Consider the following 19,599-nt stretch of genomic DNA (forward strand, 5'->3'; position numbering starts at 1 on the left):
AATTTTCATACTTTTATTTATAATATGGGTATGTGAGTATAGCGATAATAATTTTCATACATTTATTTATAATGAGTATGCACATATAATTTTCATACTTTTTATAATGAGTGGGAATAATTTTTATACTTTTTTATAGCACGAATGGCAATAACTTTCATACTTTTACATAATCTGAGTTGTTGGATGTAATTATCTTGTATCAGAAAATTCTTTATAAAATCCAATTTAATAGAATTTGAACACTGGTAATGATTCTATCATATGACCAAATATACTGTAGATAGGTCATTGTTGAGAATTTTCTAACATATATAATTACAAGGCATTTCATGGGATATCTTCCTGGCATATGATATTATCTACAGATATAACTAATCTTCAAAAATACTTATCACAAAAACAATTCCAACAGTAGCATAGTTATGCAATATCAATATTCTGAGGCAAACAAATAAGATTTATTGTACAAATTTACTATAGTTAAATTATACAGCAAATTCCAAGAATCACAATTACATAAAGTTACTACAATACCCTATTTTTGTCCATGCATTTAAGAATATCATAAATATCTCAGTATTAAGGTAGTTCTGCACGTTTGATAAACAGGAAGTGATAGCGTAATGTCATTTATCCGGAAAACGTGGAATAAAGTGTGGATTTATGAATTAATAACAACCTATGAGTAGATTTATTACAATGGCACTGTAACTATCTTTCTACAGTTAAATATGATATTAAAACATCTGACATGTTGAAACTTCAAAATAATGTCCTTGTATTAGAATGAAAAGTGCGTTACACTTAAATCATCGTAAAATATCTCAAAAATAAGCACACGGACATATACATTATATTTCACCACATTATAGTCCATATGTTTATTTACAACTGTGGAAAGTTTCTTTAAATTCTACATTATAGAAAAATTTCTATATGTGAAAATGTTATGAAAGTTATGATCTTCCCATAGACCTCCATTATGAAAAATTGCGTGAGGTCTAATTTTTTCAAATCAGTCTGGCAAATAATCAAGCACACGACCCTATCTTTTTTATTTGCTGAATATTCTAGGTATGTTCTGAAGTTTTGAAAAATCAGAGTTTAATCAAATTCTACATTGTAGAAAAAATTTCGATCCAAACGTGTAGAACAACCTTAATAGCACTGCAGCCATAAAGTGACTCAATTTCATAAAATAGTTCTATACATGAGAAAAGCACCAAACTCTGTTCACATGTTATTAGGTTTTATCTGAATAAGAAAACAAAAGGAAGTTGCTGTAATATTCGAGATGGCCGCAAAATATCCAAGTATTAGTTCCCATAATGGGTAGTCATTTGAAATATTTCTATAAAAAAAAACCACACAAGAATGCAACATTTTTACATAGTATAATAATATGTATGGGTTGCATAGTTAATCCTTTCAAACTGACATATACTGAATATTACTGTGCTATTAAAATGGCTGCCAAAACTAAAATGGCTGACAAAAATATGACGATGTAGCTGTAATTAATTTCCTTAATGGAAACATCATTATACTGAAAATTATATTTTATATATTTATATAATATAAAAAATATATTAAACAAGAGGGTCATGATGACCCTGGATCGCTCACCTGAGTAATATGAGCTACATGTTTCAAATGTCAAACTGATGATAAAATATTAAGAAAGTCAGTAGGTCACATTCATGGTCAATGAAATTCAGTTTTACGATTTGTGTGCAGAACTGTGTATGTCATCAAAATTTCAAGGTTGTATCTTAAAAGACAAGAAAGTAGGTCAGTAGGTCAAGGTCACAGTCAAGTGACATCATATTACTTGGGGTCATCAGGTAATTATAATTAAACAGTCTTGGAAATATGATCAGATGATTTTTTAAGTATTTTCCTATATAACTCACATAATAACCAAGTGACCCCAGGGTGGGGCATCTTTTAACCCCAGGGGCATAATTTGAACATTTTTGGTAGAGGACTACTAGACAATGCATCATACCAAATATCAAAAGCCTAGGTTGTATGGTTTCAGACAAGAAGATTTTTAAAGCTTTTTCCTATATAAGTCTATATAAAACTTGGGACCCCCCAGGGCAGGGCCTCTTTTCACCCAAGGGGTACAATTTGAACAATTTTGGTTGAGGACCATAAGACAAGGCTACAAACCAAATATCCAAGGTCTAAGTGTTGTGGTTTCAGACAAGAAGATTTTTAAACTTTTTTTCCCTATATAAGTCTATGTAAAACTTGGGACCCCCAGGGTGGGGCCATATTTGACCCTAGGGGGAAAATTTGAACAATTTTGGTAGAGGACCACTAGATGATGCTACATACCAAATATCAAAGCCCTAGGCCATGTGGTTTTGTACAAGAAGATTTTCAAAGTTTTCTTTATACAAGTCTATATAAACCATATGACCCCTGGGGTGGGGCCATATTTGACCCTAGGGGGATAATTTTAATAATCTTGGTAGAGGACCACTAGATGATGCTACATACCAAATATCAAAGCCCTAGGCCATGTGGTTTTGTACAAGAAGATTTTCAAAGTTTTCCCTATACAAGTCTATATAAATCTTGTGACCCCCGGAGCGGGGCCATATTTGACCTAGGGGGATAATTTGAACAATTTTGGTAGAGGACAACTAGATGAAGCTACACACCAGATATTAAAGCCCTAGGCCCTGTGGTTTTGGACAAGAAGATTTTTAAAGTTTTTCCTTTCGGTTGCCATGGCAACCAGAGTTCTACATGGAATTCAATTCTTTGAACAATTTTAAATGTGGGCCACCCAAGGATCATTCCTGTGAAGTTTGGTGTAATTCTGCCCAGTGGTTTTCAAGACGAAATTTTTAGAAATTGTTGACGGACGATGGACATTACATGACGGACGACGGACATCAAGCGGTCACAATAGCTCACCTTGTCACTTCGTGACAGGTGAGCTAAAAGCAATAAATAGCTGAAACATCTCCAACAAGAGCTGCTAGGAAAGAATATATGCCACAATATCAGCCTGTTGGTGGTAACTGGGTTTGTCATTGTCAGTCTCAAGTATAGTTCCACCTTGACCTTTGACCTCAAAAACAGGGACTTCTATTAAGGATAGACCAGCAGTTAATAAGGAACAATTTCAAGTCTCCGGACTCTTGTAAAATTGACCTTTGTAGACCTAATAATTTTTCAGTCCTACTAATTTTTCAGTAATTGATCAGAAACTGTTTTTAGTCTCGAGGTCAACATAATCTTAACCTTTGACCTACAGACCTTCAAAACAACAGAAGTCATCTATTGAACATAAGGCATTCATCCTATCAAGTCTGACCAATGTTGGCTAAAGTGTTCCCTGAAACCCAAGTGTCTACTGGCCAACAAACTGACCAACTGACAGGAGCAAAACAATATATCTTCTCATCTTTGAATGAGAGGTGTTGGGGGGGGGGGGGGTGTAGAGGGCATAATAACAAAATAATTTTTTTAATGTGCCCTATTAATATCTAGAAAACTGATCAAAATCAAGTCTTAGTATACATGTAAAACTAGTGTACATATGACTAATACTGTGACAAAACATAGGTATTAAACAAGGTGATAAATCATGGGCATAAAATAAGGTGACAAAACATGTGCATTGAATAAGGTGATAAGATATGGGCATAAAACAAGTACAAAGAAGCAATTCTTAACATATCATTAACAAAACAGTATAATTTAATGGTACTTTATACAAGTCATTTAAAACCAGATAGCTGTTATTTACTGAAAGCTCTTAGTAGACAGTAAAGAACAGCTACAAAAACAGGTATTCTTATATGAAAAATCCATGCACGTTTCCGTTAAAACACGTAAATTTGACATCACGTCCACGTAACATTCAGTGCAGTACAGACCTCGAGAAAGAGTGCTACTATATTTGATCTACCATGTTATATAAAAAACATTGCAGAATCGAAACACTTAATTCACTAACACTGTGTAAGTTAATAGGTGCGAAAAAGAACCAATCAGACGTCTATGCACTTTCCACGGGATGTATTAATCCCATATTTTAACACTGTTAAAACAGAGTTACACACTGATGTCATATCTACCTAATATATTTGGTGCCATATGTGCACAAGGTAAAAAGTGCATCTCCTTTTCATCAACCTGTTTACATAACAGACATATTAGAATCGAAACAATTTATAGCAGAACTACGTTTTAACATATCTCAACAAAACAAATTGGTTAAACGGCGCATGTATAATTCAATTGAGCTACACCCTCATAAAAATAATTCCACAAGCATATAGCCTCATCGTACTGTTTCGATATGTTAAAACATGGTTCTGCTATATATTATTTCCTAAATGAACAATGTCCAAGTTACACCACCGACTTCTTAACACAGTTAAGGCTGACCATTCTTATGTAAGTGAAGCACTTAAGGTGTTGCTAACAATTTTGCAGATGATAAGCTACACATTTTACCAGACATTGCTATATATGTGCTAGATGTTTGCTTTAGAGTATCAAACATTAATAGCAGAAGATGATCCATTTTATAAAATTATACAAAAGGCAATATGGTGTTGAGTTTCTTTCTATGAATGCAGTAACTGATGTGTTATAGATACATCCTCATGACGCGATATCAATATAAAGTGTCACTCTCTACATCTGGCAAATGTATTGAGTACTCATTGAAGTCATTCTTTATTGAAACAAAACATAAGACCATTACATAAGACTTACATAAAATGTAGCAGTTTTTTAAAACAAAAAATCATCCTTTTTCTCCTATTTGAATAATAAAGTTGAACTCTCAAGGTATGCAGCATTTCATAGACTGCAAATCAAGGGTTGCATGCAACACTGTTGTAAGACATATTCAATAAAGAACTTACGACTGTATTGTTTTCAACACTCTAAATTCTGTCACAATAAACAAGAGGACCATGATGGTCCTGAATCGCTCACCTGTCCCCACATGACCCAGTTTTGAACTGAGTATGACATTGCTTTTTCTATTATTTGATACAGTGACCTAGTTTTTGAGCTCATGTGACCCAGTTTTGAACCTGACCAAGATATCATCAAGACAAAAATTCTGACCAATTTTCATGAAGATCCATTGAAAAATATGGCCTCTAGAGAGGTGACAAGGTTTTTTTATTATTTGACCTACTGACCTAGTTATTGACAACATGTGACCCAGTTTCGAACTTGACCTAGATATCATCCAGGTGAACATTCTTACCAATTTTCATGAAGATCTATTCAAAAGAATGGCCTCTAGAGAGGTCACATGGTTTTTCTATTTTTAGACCTACTGACCTAGTTTTTGACCACAGTTGACCCAATTTCGAACTTGACCTAGATATCATCATGATGAACATTCAGACAAACTTTCATACAGATCCCATGAAAAATATGGCCTCTAGAGAGGTCACAAGGTTTTTCTATTATTTGACCTACTGACCTAGTTATTGATGGCATGTGACCCAGTTTTAAATTTGATCTAGATATCATCAAGGTGAACATTCTGACCAATTTTCATGAAAATCCATTGAAAAGTATGGCCTCTAGAGAGGTCACAAGGTTTTTCTATTTTTAGACTTACTGACCTAGTTTTGGACCGCACGTGACTCAGTTTCGAACTTGACCTACATATCATCAAGATGAACATTCAGACCAACTTTCATACAGATCCCATGAAAAATATGGCCTCTAGAGAGGTCACAAGGTTTTTTTATTATTTGACCTACTGACCTAGTTTTTGACGGCACATGACCCAGTTTCAAACTTGACCTAGATATCATCAAGGTGAACATTCTGACCAACTTTCATGAAGATCTATTGAAAAGTATGGCCTCTACAGAGGTCACAAGGTTTTTCTATTTTTAGACCTACTGACCTAGTTTTGGACCGCACGTGACCCAGTTTCGAACTTGACCTAGATATCATCAAGATGAACATTCAGACCAACTTTAATAAAGATCCCATGAAAAATGTGACCTCTAGAGTGGTCACAAGCAAAAGATTATGCACACACGGACGGACGACGGACGCTGCGCGATCACAAAAGCTCACTTTGTCACAAAGTGACATGTGAGCTAAAAATATATACATGTACCTAGTTGAGCAGCACTTGCATACCATCATAAATGAGACAAGTGTAAAGATCACATGACCATGATCAGTTTTTTCCATAATCAACTAATGACCATACAATTAGGTTTTGGGCTTAACAGTTACTGTCTTTTCTTTTAATTTAAAATTAAACCCAACTACATATATAAGGATGAATATATTTTGTACATTCACAGAAATTACTATAATTAGAACCATACTGAATCATAAATTCTGTATAAGTCTGCCTGAATAAGTCTGCCAGACTGTCCCTTTTAAAATGACAAGGCACAAATGCTAAGGTTGGATTAGAAATTCTGTCAAAATATCTATAAGATATAGAATTTGCTTATAAAGACATTGAGCAAAAATGAACAAAGTACAATGCAATGACAAAATACAAGCCTAATAGTATAGAGATTCTGCAAAGTGGTCAACCTTCATTTTGATTTGATTTTGTTGGGTTTAACGTCACACTGACACTATTATAGGTCATATGGCAACTTTCCAGCTTTGACGGTGGAGGAAGACCCCAGGTGCCCCTCCGTGCATTATTTCATCATGAGCGAGCACCTGGGTAGAACCACTGACCTTCCGTAAGCCAGCTGGACAGTTTCCTCACATGAAGAATTCAATGCCCCGAGTGAGGCTCGGACCCACATAGATTAGGGGCAAGTAATTTGAAGTCAGCGACCTCAACCACTCTGCCATGGAGGCCCCTTCCTTCATTTGGAGGTAGGCAGGAATATCTCATATTGATAAAGTCGTCATGCTAAGATGAAATATTACTTTCAAGGCTGTTTCCATTAATGTTTAGAAAAGTTGCTAAGCAATTATTAATTCCAGAACTGTTCACATCAATGATTAGCAACAATGAAATAAATAAATGTTTAGCAGCGATACAAAGAGATTACCACTTCCAGAGTTGTTTACATGAATGTTTAGCAGCGATACAAACAGATTACCACTTCCAGAGTTGTTTAAATAAATGTTTAGCAGCGATACAAAGAGATTACCACTTCCAGAGTTGTTTACATAAATGTTTAGCAGCGATGCTAAGAGGAAACAGCAGTTCCAGAGCTGTTTACATCAATAATTGAAAGGAACTGCCCATGTAACATTTCCAACTTCTTTTTGTGCTCCAACTTGAATATACTCTCCTTGTCTGTCTTGAAATGATCAATCCTGGAAGATACATGTAATTAACAATGTTATATGTTACAACTTATGATAATTATATGACATACACTTTTTCATATCAGATGCATGCATCTGGACATTATGGATGAAATGCATGTGTTGTGACCCAATGTAAAACAAGAGCTGTCTCCACAGGATGACACATGCCCCCGATGGCACTTTGAATGAATAGTTATGGCCGATGTTAGAGTTTAGGACCTTTGACCTATGGACCTGGGTCTTGCGCGCGACACGTCGTCTTACTGTGGTACACATTCATGCCCAATAATTTTAAAATCCATGGATGAATGACAAAGATATGGACCGGACATGTCCATCAATGCACTATCATGAAATATGACCTTTAACGTCTAAGTGTGACCTTGAACTTTGAGCTACAGACCTGGGTCTTGCGCGCGACAGGTCGTCTTACTCTGGTACACATTCATGCCAAATTATTTCAAAATCCATCCATGGATTACAAAGATATGGACCGGACATGCCCATCAATGCACTATCATGAATATGACCTTTAACATCTAAGTGTGACCTTGACCTTTGAGCTACGGACCTGGGTCTTGCGCGCGACACGTCGTCTTACTGTGGTACACATTCATGCTAAGTTATTTGAAAATCCATCCATGAATGACAAAGATATGGACCGGACACGAATGCACTATCATGAAAAATGACCTTTAACATCTAAGTGTGACCTTGACCTTTGAGCTATGGACTTGGGTCTTGCGTGCAACACGTCATCTTACTGTGGTACACATTCATGCCAAGTTATTTGAAAATCCATCCATGGATGACAAAGATATGGACTGGACACGAAAATTGCGGACAGACTGACAGACCGACAGACGGTTCAACAAGAGGGCCAAGATGGCCCTAGGTCGCTCACCTAAGAAACACACCATAACAGTGTAAAACATGTTTGACCTAGTGATTTCATGGAAACAAATATTCCGACCAATTTTCATTAAGATTGGACCAAAAAATTGGTCTCTTGCGATAAAACAAGCATTTTCTTAGATATGACCTAGTTTTTGACCCTAGATGACCCATGTTCAAACTCGACCTAGATTTTATCAAGGCAATCATTCTGACCAAAATTCATGAAGATCAATTGAAAAATACAGCCTCTATCACATACACAAAATTTTTCTTTGATTTGACCAAGTGACCTTATTTTTGACCTAAGATGACCCATATTCAAATTCGACCTAGATTTCATTAAGGCAATCATTCTGACCAAATTTCATAAAAATCTATTGAAAAAAAAAAAACAGTCTCTATCGCATACACAAGATTTTTCTTTAATTTGACCTAGTGACCTAGTTTTTGACCTCAGATAACCCATATTCAACCTCGATCTAGATTTCATCAAGGTAATCATTCTGGCTAAATTTCATGAAGATCAGTTGAAAAATACAGCCTCTATCACATATACAAGGTTTTTCCTTGATTTGACCTAGTGACCTAGTTTTTGACCCCAGATGACCCATTTTCGAATTCGGCCTAGATTTCATCAAGGTAATCATTCTGACCAAAATTCATGAAGATCAACTGAAAAATATCGCCTCTATCGCATACACAAGGTTTTTCTTTGATTTGACCTAGTGACCTAGTTTTTGACCCGAGATGATCCATTTTCGAACTCGGCCTAGATTTCATCAAGGTTATCATTCTGACCAATATTCATGAAGAATAATTGAAAAATACAGCCTCTATCGCATACACAAGGTTTTTTTTTGATTTGACCTAGTGACCTAGTTTTTGACCCGAGATGACCCATTTTCAAACTCGGCCTAGATTTCATCAAGGCAATCATTCTGACCAATATTCATGAAGATCAATTGAAAAATACAACCTCTATCGCATACACAAGGTTTTTCTTTGATTTGACCTAGTGACCTAGTTTTTGACCCGAGATGACCCATTTTCGAACTAGGCCTAGATTTCATCAAGGTTATCATTCTGACCAATACTCATGAAGATTAATTGAAAAATACAGCCTCTATCGCATACACAAGGTTTTTCTTTGATTTGACCTAGTGACCTAGTTTCTGACCCGAGATGACCCATTTTCGAACTCGGCCTAGATTTCATCAAGGTTATCATTCTGACCAATATTCATGAAGATTAATTGAAAAATACAGCCTCTATCGCATACACAAGCTAAATGTTGACAGACGACAGACGACAGACAGACAGACGCCGGACGCCGGACATCGAGCGATCAGAAAAACTCACCTGAGCATTGCTCAGGTGAGCTAAAAACTATATGCCTCCCTTCGGGACAGCCAAGCTCGACTATTCGAAATATTGTCCCAGAAGCAGGAAAATATTACCCAAAAAGGTTAAATATCAAAAGAGTTTTAAGTTCAAAAGGGGACATAATCTGACCAAAATGAAGGTCAGAGTTATGGGACTTGCTGCTATCAACTAGTTTTATAACCCCGAAGGCACATGTGAAGTTTCAATTCAATATCTGCATAAGTTTTGGAGATAGTAACTTGCACGTAAAACTTTAACCATTTACGTGCAAGTTACTAAGTCCAAAAGGGGGCATAATTTGCCAAAAATACATGTCAGAGTTATGGGACTTGACCCAGTGAGGTTGGTAATTGATCTAAAAAAAGAAAAAATAAGTTTCAAATCTATATGGCTTTTAGTAATAGCTGTATGTATTTGCACGCAAAACTTTAACCAGGATTAACTTGCACGTAAAACTTTAACCATTTACGTGTAAGTTACTAAGTCCAAAAGGGGGCATAATTTGCCCAAAATACATGTCAGAGTTATGGGACTTGACCCAGTGAGGTTGGTAATTGATCTAGAAAAAGAAACAAGAGGGCCAAGATGGCCCTAGGTCGCTCACCTAAGAAACACACCATAACAGTGTAAAACATGTTTGACCTAGTGATTTCATGGAAACAAATATTCTGACCAATTTTCATTAAGATTGGACCAAATAATTGTTCTCTTGCGATAAAACAAGCATTTTCTTAGTTATGACCTAGTTTTTGACCCTAAATGACCCATGTTCAAACTCGACCTAGATTTTATCAAGGCAATCATTCTGACCAAAATTCATGAAGATCAACTGAAAAATACAGCCTCTATCACATACACAAGTTTTTTCTTTGATTTGACCAAGTGACCTAGTTTTTTTTACCTCAGATGACCCATATTCAAATTCTACCTAGATTTCATTACGGCAATCATCCTGACCAAATTTCATAAAAATCAATTGAAAAAAACAGTCTCTATCGCATACACAAGATTTTTCTTTAATTTGATCTAGTGACCTAGTTTTTGACCTCAGATAACCTATATTCAAAATCGACCTAGATTTTATCAAGGCAATCACTCTGACCAAATTTCATGAAGATCAATTGAAAAATACATCCTCTATTGCCTACACAATGTTTTTCTTCGATTTGACCTAGTGACCTAGTTTTTGACCCCAGATGACCCATTTTCGAATTCGGCCTAGATTTTATCAAGGTAATCATTCTGGCTAAATTTCATGAAGATCAGTTGAAAAATACAGCCTCTATTGCATACACAAGGTTTTTCTTTGATTTGACCTAGCGACCTAGTTTTTGACCCCAGATGACCCATTTTCGAACTTGGTCTAAATTTCATCAAGGTAATCATTCTGACCAAAATTCATGAAGATCAATTGAAAAATACAGCCTCTGTCGCATACACAAGGTTTTTACTTGATTTGACCTAGTGACCTAGTTTTTGACCCCAGATGACCCAATTTCGAACTCGGCCTAGATTTCATCAAGGTTATCATTCTGACCAAACTTCATGAAGATCATTTGAAAAATACCGCCTCTATCGCATACACAAGGTTTTTCTTTGATTTGACCTAGTGACCTAGTTTTTGACCTAAGATGACCCATTTTCGAACTCGGCCTAGATTTTATCAAGGCAATCATTCTGACCAATATTCATGAAGATCAATTGAAAAATACAGCCTCTATCGCATACACAAGGTTTTTCTTTGATTTGACCTAGTGACCTAGTTTTTGACCCAAGATGACCAATTTTCGAACTCAGCCTAGATTTCATCAAGGTTATCATTCTGACTAATAGTCATGAAGAATAATTGAAAAGTACAGCCTCTATGGCATACACAAGGTTTTTCTTTGATTTGACCTAGTGACCTAGTTTTTGACCCGAGATGACCCATTTTCGAACTCGGCCTAGATTTTATCAAGGCAATCATTCTGACCAATATTCGTGAAGAACACTGAAGATCAATTGAAAAATACAGCCTCTATCGCATACACAAGGTTTTTTTTTGATTTGACCTAGTGACCTAGTTTTTGACCCAAGATGACCCATTTTCGAATTCGGCCTAAATTTCATCAAGGTTATCATTCTGACCAATATTCATGAAGATTAATTGAAAAATACAGCCTCTATCGCATACGCAAGGTTTTTCTTTGATTTGACCTAGTGACCTAGTTTTTGACCCGAGATGACCTATTTTCGGACTCGGCCTAGATTTCATCAAGGTTATCATTCTGACCAATATTCATGAAGATTAATTGAAAAATACAGCCTCTATCGCATACACACGCTAAATGACGACAGACGACGGACGCCGGACATCGAACGATCAGAAAAACTCACCTGAGCATTGCTCAGGTGAGCTAAAAATAAGTTTCAAATCTATATGGCTTTTAGTAATAGCTGTATGTACTTGCACACAAAACTTTAACCAGGATTTTCTATGTCCAAAAGGGGGCATAATTTGCCCAAAATACATGTCAGAGTTATGGGACTTGACCCAGTGAGGTTGGTAATTGATCTAGAAAAAGAAAAAATAAGTTTCAAATCTATTTGCCTTTTAGTAATAGCTGTATGTACTTGCATGCAAAACTTTAACCAGGATTTTCTAAGTCAAAAAGGGGGCATAATTTGGCCAAAATTAAGGTCAGAGTTATGGGACTTACTGCTATCAACTAGTTTTATAACCCCGAAAACACATGTGAAGTTTCAATTCAATATCTGCATTAGTTTTGGCGATAGTAACTTGCACGTAAAACTTTAACCAGAATTTTCTTAGTCCAAAAGGGGGCATAATTTGCTCAAAATACATGTTAGAGTTATGGGACTTGACCCAGTGAGGTTGGTAATTGATCTAGAAAAAGAAAAAATAAGTTCAAATCTATATGCCATTTAGTATTAGCTGTATGTACTTGCACGCAAAACTTCAACCAGAATTTTCGAAGTCCAAAAGGGGGCATAATTTGGCCAAAATGAAGGTCAGAGTTATGGGACTTGCTGCTATCAACTAGTTTTATAACCACGAAGACATGTGAAGTTTCAATTCAATATCTGCATTAGTTTTGGAGATAGTAACTTGCATGTAAAACTTTAACCACAATTTTCTAAGTCCAAAAGGGGGCATAATTTGCTCAAAATACATGTCAAGAGTTATGGGACTTGACCCAGTGAGGTTGGCAATTGACCTAGAAAAAGAAAAAATAAGTTTCAAAGCTATATGCCTTTAAATGATAGCTGTATGTACTTGCATGCAAAAACATAACCAAGGTGTGACGCCGACACAGACACCGACGGCGACGCCAGGGTGAGTAGAATAGCTAGACTATTCTTTGAATAGTCGCGCTAAAAATGTAAAATGCTTTTATAAACTTGGTAAAACAACTGAATATAACAGAAAATATTATACAAACTTCAATAGTAAAAATCAGGAAAATACAAAAACTTTTGCTTATAATGACATTAAAATTTACACCAAACACGGAATCTAAGCTCTGATTTTATACCTGTCATAAATGATTGCATCCACCCTATGTTTTTTGAGTTTATTTATAACATCGGAGTTGTTGTTGCCTTCTCCCCACGTAAACAGAACAAGGCCGCTATCCTTTACATAGTCTATCAATGATAAATCATTCAGAAGAATGTCTGACATGGGGTTAACTCCCTGCAATATGAAATAATATGTTTTAAAATCCTTCAGATATTCTTTAATATGGGGTTATCTCCCTTCAATATGAAACAAGAGCTGTCGGAGGACAGCAACGCTCGACTATTCAACAGCCTTGTTCAATTGAATGAATACAAATGTTGAAAAAGGGGCATAATTTTGTAAAATGCAAAGTAGAGGTATTGAACCTCTGTACTGCATGTCATATCATGACAGTGAACAAGTGTGTGAAGTTTCAATCCTTTCCGATTTGTAGATACTGAGATACCAGCTTACATACAAAAACTTAACAAAAAACTGCTAAGTCAAAGGGGCATAATTTTGTAAAAATGCCAAGTAGAGTTATGGGACCTTCACAGTGCATGTTAGATCATGACAGTGAACAAGTGTGTGAAGTTTCAATCCATTCCAATTAGTGGATACTGAGATATCAGATTACATACAAAAATTTAACCAAAAACTGCTAAGTCAAAAAAGGGGCATAATTTTGAAAAAAAAGAGAGCAGAGTTATGGGACTTGCTTAGTGCATGTCAGATCATGATAGTGAACAAGTATGTGAAGTTTCAATCCATTCCCATTAGTAAGTACTGAGATACCAGCTTACATACAAAACCTTAACCAAAAATTTCTAAGTCGAAAAAGGGGCATAATTTTGTAAAAAAGCAAAATAGAGTTATGGAACCTGTGCAATGTAAGTCAGTTTGTCACAGTGAATAAGTGTGTGAAGTTTCAATCCATTCCCACAAGTGGTTACTGAGATACCAGCTTACATACAAAACCTTAACCAAAATCGGGACGCGGACGCGGACGCCGACGCCGACGCGGACGCCGACGCATGGGCGAGTGCAATAGCTCACTATTCTATGAATAGTCGAGCTAAAAACATGTTAATCCTTCAAAATTTCAGAATTATCTCTTATATGGGGTTAATTCCCTGTAATATGAAATAACATGAAAATCCTTCAGAATTATCTCTTATATGGGGCCATCTCCCTGCAATATGAAATAACATGAAAATCTCTCTTATAATGGGGTAAGAAATAACATATAAATCCTTAAGAATAATCTCTTATATGGGGCCATCTCCCTGCAATATGAAATAACATGAAAATCTCTCTTATATGGGGTAAGAAATAACATGTAAATCCTTTAGAATTATCTCTTATATGGGGTTATCTCCCTGCAATATGAAATAACATGGAAATCCTCTGTAGTTTTTCAAACGTGTCAACCGTCTTTAATGAAATAATATGTAACTCTTGTCAAGGTAAAGGACTGTGAGAGAAGGAGGTATGACAAAGGGGTACAGCAAAAGCTACAGTGAAAAGTGTGAAATACGTTGTATTCTATTGTGGCTATCATGTAGACATACAAATCTTTGCCCATGCAGGTGAATTTTTTTTTTTAAAACTAATTTTTTTTAAATATTTACTTAAGGTGTTAATTTGTACAAAACTTGGAAACCAGCTATATACTAACCAACAAATCATGAGCAATACAGAATTCTGCTGCCATGGGAACCGATGTTGTTCTTATATCTCCATAAGGTTCATAGATTGTTGTGTCTGCTTGAGTCAGAAACAAAACTGGATATCTGTTCTGTTTAAGACGTAACCTGAAATTATGAAAAATAATTTTTGTAAGTTTACAATAGTTTATTTCACCACTATACTGATGTTAAATAAGAGCTGTCATTATTAGTGACAAATGCCCCTAAAGCATGCCCAAGAATGCTACAGTTGTCTGCACAAAATATGCCAGAATAGTATAGGTTATCATAGAATAGAATCATTTTGTGACCTTGACCTTGACCTGAGAGACCCGGGTCATAAGTGCGACACACCATCTCAATATTGTTAACATTTGTGTCAAATTATTTTCAAATCCTTTGATAAATGGCAGAGTTATGGACCAGACAAGAAACAGATCATGTTATCCTTTTACCTCTCTAAGTGTGACCTTGACCTTAAAGCAAGGGTTCTGGATCTTGTGCATGACAGGTCGTCTCATTATGGGGAACATTTATGCCAAGTAATTTGATGAATGGCAGAGTTATGAACCAGACACGCAACAGACCCTGTTAACCTTTGATTTCTAAGTGTGACCTTGCTTTTGGAGCTAGGGTTTTGGGTCTTGCACATGACATATCGTCTCAATATGGTAAACATTTATGCCAAGTTATTTCAAAATCCCTTCATGGATGGCAGAGTTATGGATCAGACACGAAACAGAACCTGTTCTGTTAAACCTTTGATTTCTAAGTGTGACCTTGCTTTTGGAGCTAGGGGTCTGGGCTTTGTGCATGACAATAATATCGTCTCATTATTGTAAACATTTATGCCAAGTTATTTCAGAATCCCTTTATGGATGGCAGATGTACCGCCCAGACAAGAATTTACATGGACACATGCACGCAAGCACACACACACAGACGGACAGTGTGATTTTTAAATGCCAATCTTTGGGGGCATAAAAAAAACAAAGCCACAGACCTCTACAATACATAAGGTATACAAGTACCCAGTTCAATGATGAGAATACAAAGCGTCTCTATAATACTGTAAAATCATTTAAATTCGTGGGCATGAAATTTCGTGGTTTTGGTCAAAACAGAAATTTCGTCGGGATATGAATTCGTGGATTTTAACTTCCGAACATAAAATGAATAGGAATTTTACTTCTTCACTGGGATTAAATTTCGTGGATTGACTCAACCACAAAATCCACGAAAATGAGTCCCCCACGAATATTAATGATTCCACAGTACATTACGTTATGCAAGTATCACAGTTCAATGATGAGAATACAACATGTGTCTAGGATACATACGCTATACAAGTATCACTGTCAAATGATGAGAAAACAATCCGTCTTCCACCATGATGTTCGAAGACAACTCTTAACACAGTGTCCAGAAATACGTTCATATCATGATAACCCTCTTGCTCATGTGTACCAGTCTAGAATTAAGTTATTAAAATAGTATTTCATTTTCCTTCCAATACAAAAGTAATAGTCTTTATAGAACTAAACTGAATGAAAAAAGGTTCCAGATCAATCAACAAACACCTGACAAAAACATTAAGAAATATTATTTTTTATATCCTTTCCGCGCCCTTAACGTAATAAAACGTATTAGCATCTGATGGCCCTTTCACGCTTCCGTAGAATCAACATTTATTATACGAAATTCATTTTGAAACTATTTCTGAAATGTCTAGGTCTGCAGCTCTCAAATATGGAAATATCTAACATCCAAGGCATATATTGACATTTTTAGACCACATCAAAAAGGACCATTTGACTAAGTTCCAAAAATCTCCATATACCCTTGCTCCATTACGGACCCCTGTGGGATTTGTGTTTATTTCAAGTTCAAATATTTTTTTGTAGATGAAAAGCTGACATGTTGTGCTAAAGCCCAGGTATTTTCTAATCAGTGCTGAAAATTGACTCCCCATTAGCAGGAAAAAAAGAAGTCCACGCACATATATTTAGACACCTGACTATAGACCAATGCAAATACGACTTTCATTTTCAAGGTTAGCATGTTTTCTTTCATTTTTTTTACTTCCATAAAAAGCTGAAGGTCATCTGACATCACTTTCTGTGTACAGTTGTCAAAAACATACGTATGCCTAGCGAGAGTGCCCCTTTCAGTTATTCAAAAACTTATAGCTTTTTAATGTTGAATTTCAGGTTATGCAAATACAATTTTGAGGCAATATAGCGACTTTATTATAAAGTCAAGGAAACATTTAACATTATTGATACTAAACTAACTAATATACCTTGAGTTCCTGTGGGAACTTAAGTTCTATATTGAAGCCTGTATGCTTATCTACAGAATTAAGACATCTTTCTAGAGTAGGGAATGTCTCCAAGTCCTCATGTGTGTCTTCATCTGAATTTATCTCTTCTGTCAATTATAAAATTAAAAAATGTCACTTAAACCAATTTAATATGAAGTTGAAACTGTGTGATTTGTGTGTGCTGTGTGTAAGTGTGTAGTGTGTGCATTTTTATTTATTACTGTTGTCAATGGTTCCCCATATGGGATGCGGAGACTACAAGGGGTTTCTAGATAAGGATGGTAAGAGCAGAAAAATGCTCACTTGCAACTTTCCCCTGGCTAGTTTATTGCCGGTTTTTTAAACTTTTTACTTGACACTTATCAAAACGTTTTAAAAAATTTAAAGAAAGAAGTCGGGATTAATTTTTTTTCTTCATTAGTTGGTATTTTAAACTTCAAATGTGCAGCGTTACTTCCCCATAACTAACTAATAATCCAAATGGTCGAAAAAAATTTATTTTTAAGTGTCAAAAAAAAATCTTTGTATATTGTCACGCTAAACATATCTGAAAAGGTCTTTTTAATTTAATGAATTTTAAGGGGAAAAAGATTTTTCTTATTTTGACATACAGCTCAAAAAACAAAATAAGAAGACTAAAAGCAGAAAAAGAGTGCTAAAATGATGTATATAAAACAATGGTTTTAAAATTTTAGTTTCAATTTCCAAATACTTTATCACTTATCTGTAAAAAGTAATTACACATAGGAACACAACAACCATCATATAATGCCCAAACTTACCAATGTTTTCTGGTCTTGGCTTGTGCAAAGCTGAAAAAACAAATATGGTTGTTATTTACTGTATACCCTGAAATCATTAAAATTTTTTTGGGGGATATTTTTTTTGGGAAACAAATATAGTGCCAATCTATGAAATTTCATGAACTTCAAAGATGTGCCAACTACAAAATTTCATATCTTCAAAGTTGTGCCAATCTATCTATGAAATGTCATGAACTTCAAAGTTGTGCCAATCTACGAAATTACATGAACTTCAAAGTTGTGCCAATCTAAGAAATTTCATGAACTTCAAAGTTGTACCAATCTATGAAATTTCATGAACTTCAAGTGCTCCGAGACAAATATTTATTACCAGTTTCACAAACCCTTCCATGTAGGTTAGAAGATATTGACAAAGGTTAGCTATCTGACCTTTGAACTTTAAAGGGTAATAATGTGGGGTTTTAGAAAATTTTCCAGGGTTATGGGATTTTAATCCTTACCTGCTAAATTTCTATAATGAAATTGTCCATCTCCCAATATGGACAGGTACCATTAAAAGTTAAAAGGGGTGCTTACCAAAAAGATACTGACTGAACAGCGAACAGTGCACATCATGACCAGACTGCATGAATGTGTAGGCTGATCATGATCTACACTGGTCGCAAAGGCAGAATAATATAAACCTTAATTTCCATTTTGCTGAAAAGATACCCTTACATAATAAACATGTAAACATACCTTCATATGCTGTAATTCAGCCAGTTTAAGATCTTTCACCGGAACCTGCAGCAGCTCTATACCACCATTCTGCTTCTGAAAATTGCAGCAACACAAAAAACATCTTTATTAATACTATGCAACACTGCACTGGAGTTTCAGTGTTAAACTTTGTTTTACAGTTTGTCTGGTTAAGTAAACTATCTGCCTCTATAGTGGGATGTTTGCTCTTTAAAAGTGTTGTTAAAGAGTCCTAACCAATAATCAAACTTGTGAGCACAGCATTTCTCTTTTATTTTACCTATCTAGATTTTTTTTCTTTAGTTTAACAAGCATCAAATTAAAGAGTTATCTTAAAGATACACCTTCACACATGCAATAATAAAAGTATTCAACATCCTGAAAGTGGCATACTGAGCTGGTAGTCACAAATCCAGGCAGGCTGATTTCATGCAGTTTAGCCAGCAGGATCTTTATCAAAGCAGAGATAAATAGAATGAAGTCACCTGAGCAAAGTAACAATGTTTTACTGCAATGGCTTTTTTTTAGTTTGAACAAATCAGATTCAATTACTCATATGTGAATCATTTAACTTTGTGGGAAAAAGCTTTCGTGGTTTCGACCAAAATAGAATTTCATGGGGATATAAATTCATGGATTTTTACTTTTGAACATAGTATGAATGGCACCTTTTCTTGTTTGTTGGGATTATATTTTGTGGACTGACTGAAACATGAAATCAGTGAAAAGCAGTCCCCTAGGACTAGGAATATTTATGATTTCATAGTAATTTACTGATGATATATGAAAGTTGATCACAGTTTTCAGCTATTGTTTGGAAACAACATTTCAGTAAATGGCTACAGATCAGCCTATCAAATTAATTGTGAAACTAATCCACATCATTTCAGAGTTTTCACTGTACGTACATTTTGAGTTCTGCTTTTAACAAAAACATTATAATCAACCAAGAAAACCTGATATGTCTCATGAAATTTTATCAAGTTTTAAAGAACAAAA

At 35.3% G+C, this 19,599-nt stretch overlaps 1 protein-coding gene across 1 annotated transcript in view; it reads right to left on the minus strand.

Annotated features, from left to right (window-relative positions):
- Nucleotides 1-439: 439 nt before the first annotated feature.
- Nucleotides 440-19,599, minus strand: part of LOC123552075 (glycerophosphocholine phosphodiesterase GPCPD1-like) — a 76,946-nt gene continuing 57,786 nt past the window's right edge. Inside the window, exons 12-18 of the mRNA XM_053524153.1 lie at nucleotides 18,549-18,675; nucleotides 17,881-17,910; nucleotides 17,078-17,205; nucleotides 16,116-16,246; nucleotides 14,766-14,901; nucleotides 13,122-13,282; nucleotides 440-7,311 (exon numbers count right to left, since the gene is read on the minus strand). Coding sequence (XP_053380128.1) covers nucleotides 7,182-7,311; nucleotides 13,122-13,282; nucleotides 14,766-14,901; nucleotides 16,116-16,246; nucleotides 17,078-17,205; nucleotides 17,881-17,910; nucleotides 18,549-18,675 — 843 coding nt within the window. The 3' untranslated portion in view covers nucleotides 440-7,181. The remainder of the gene's footprint in view (nucleotides 7,312-13,121; nucleotides 13,283-14,765; nucleotides 14,902-16,115; nucleotides 16,247-17,077; nucleotides 17,206-17,880; nucleotides 17,911-18,548; nucleotides 18,676-19,599) is intronic.

This window comes from Mercenaria mercenaria, chromosome 15, assembly GCF_021730395.1.
Source record: "Mercenaria mercenaria strain notata chromosome 15, MADL_Memer_1, whole genome shotgun sequence".
Lineage (NCBI taxonomy): Eukaryota > Metazoa > Mollusca > Bivalvia > Venerida > Veneridae > Mercenaria > Mercenaria mercenaria.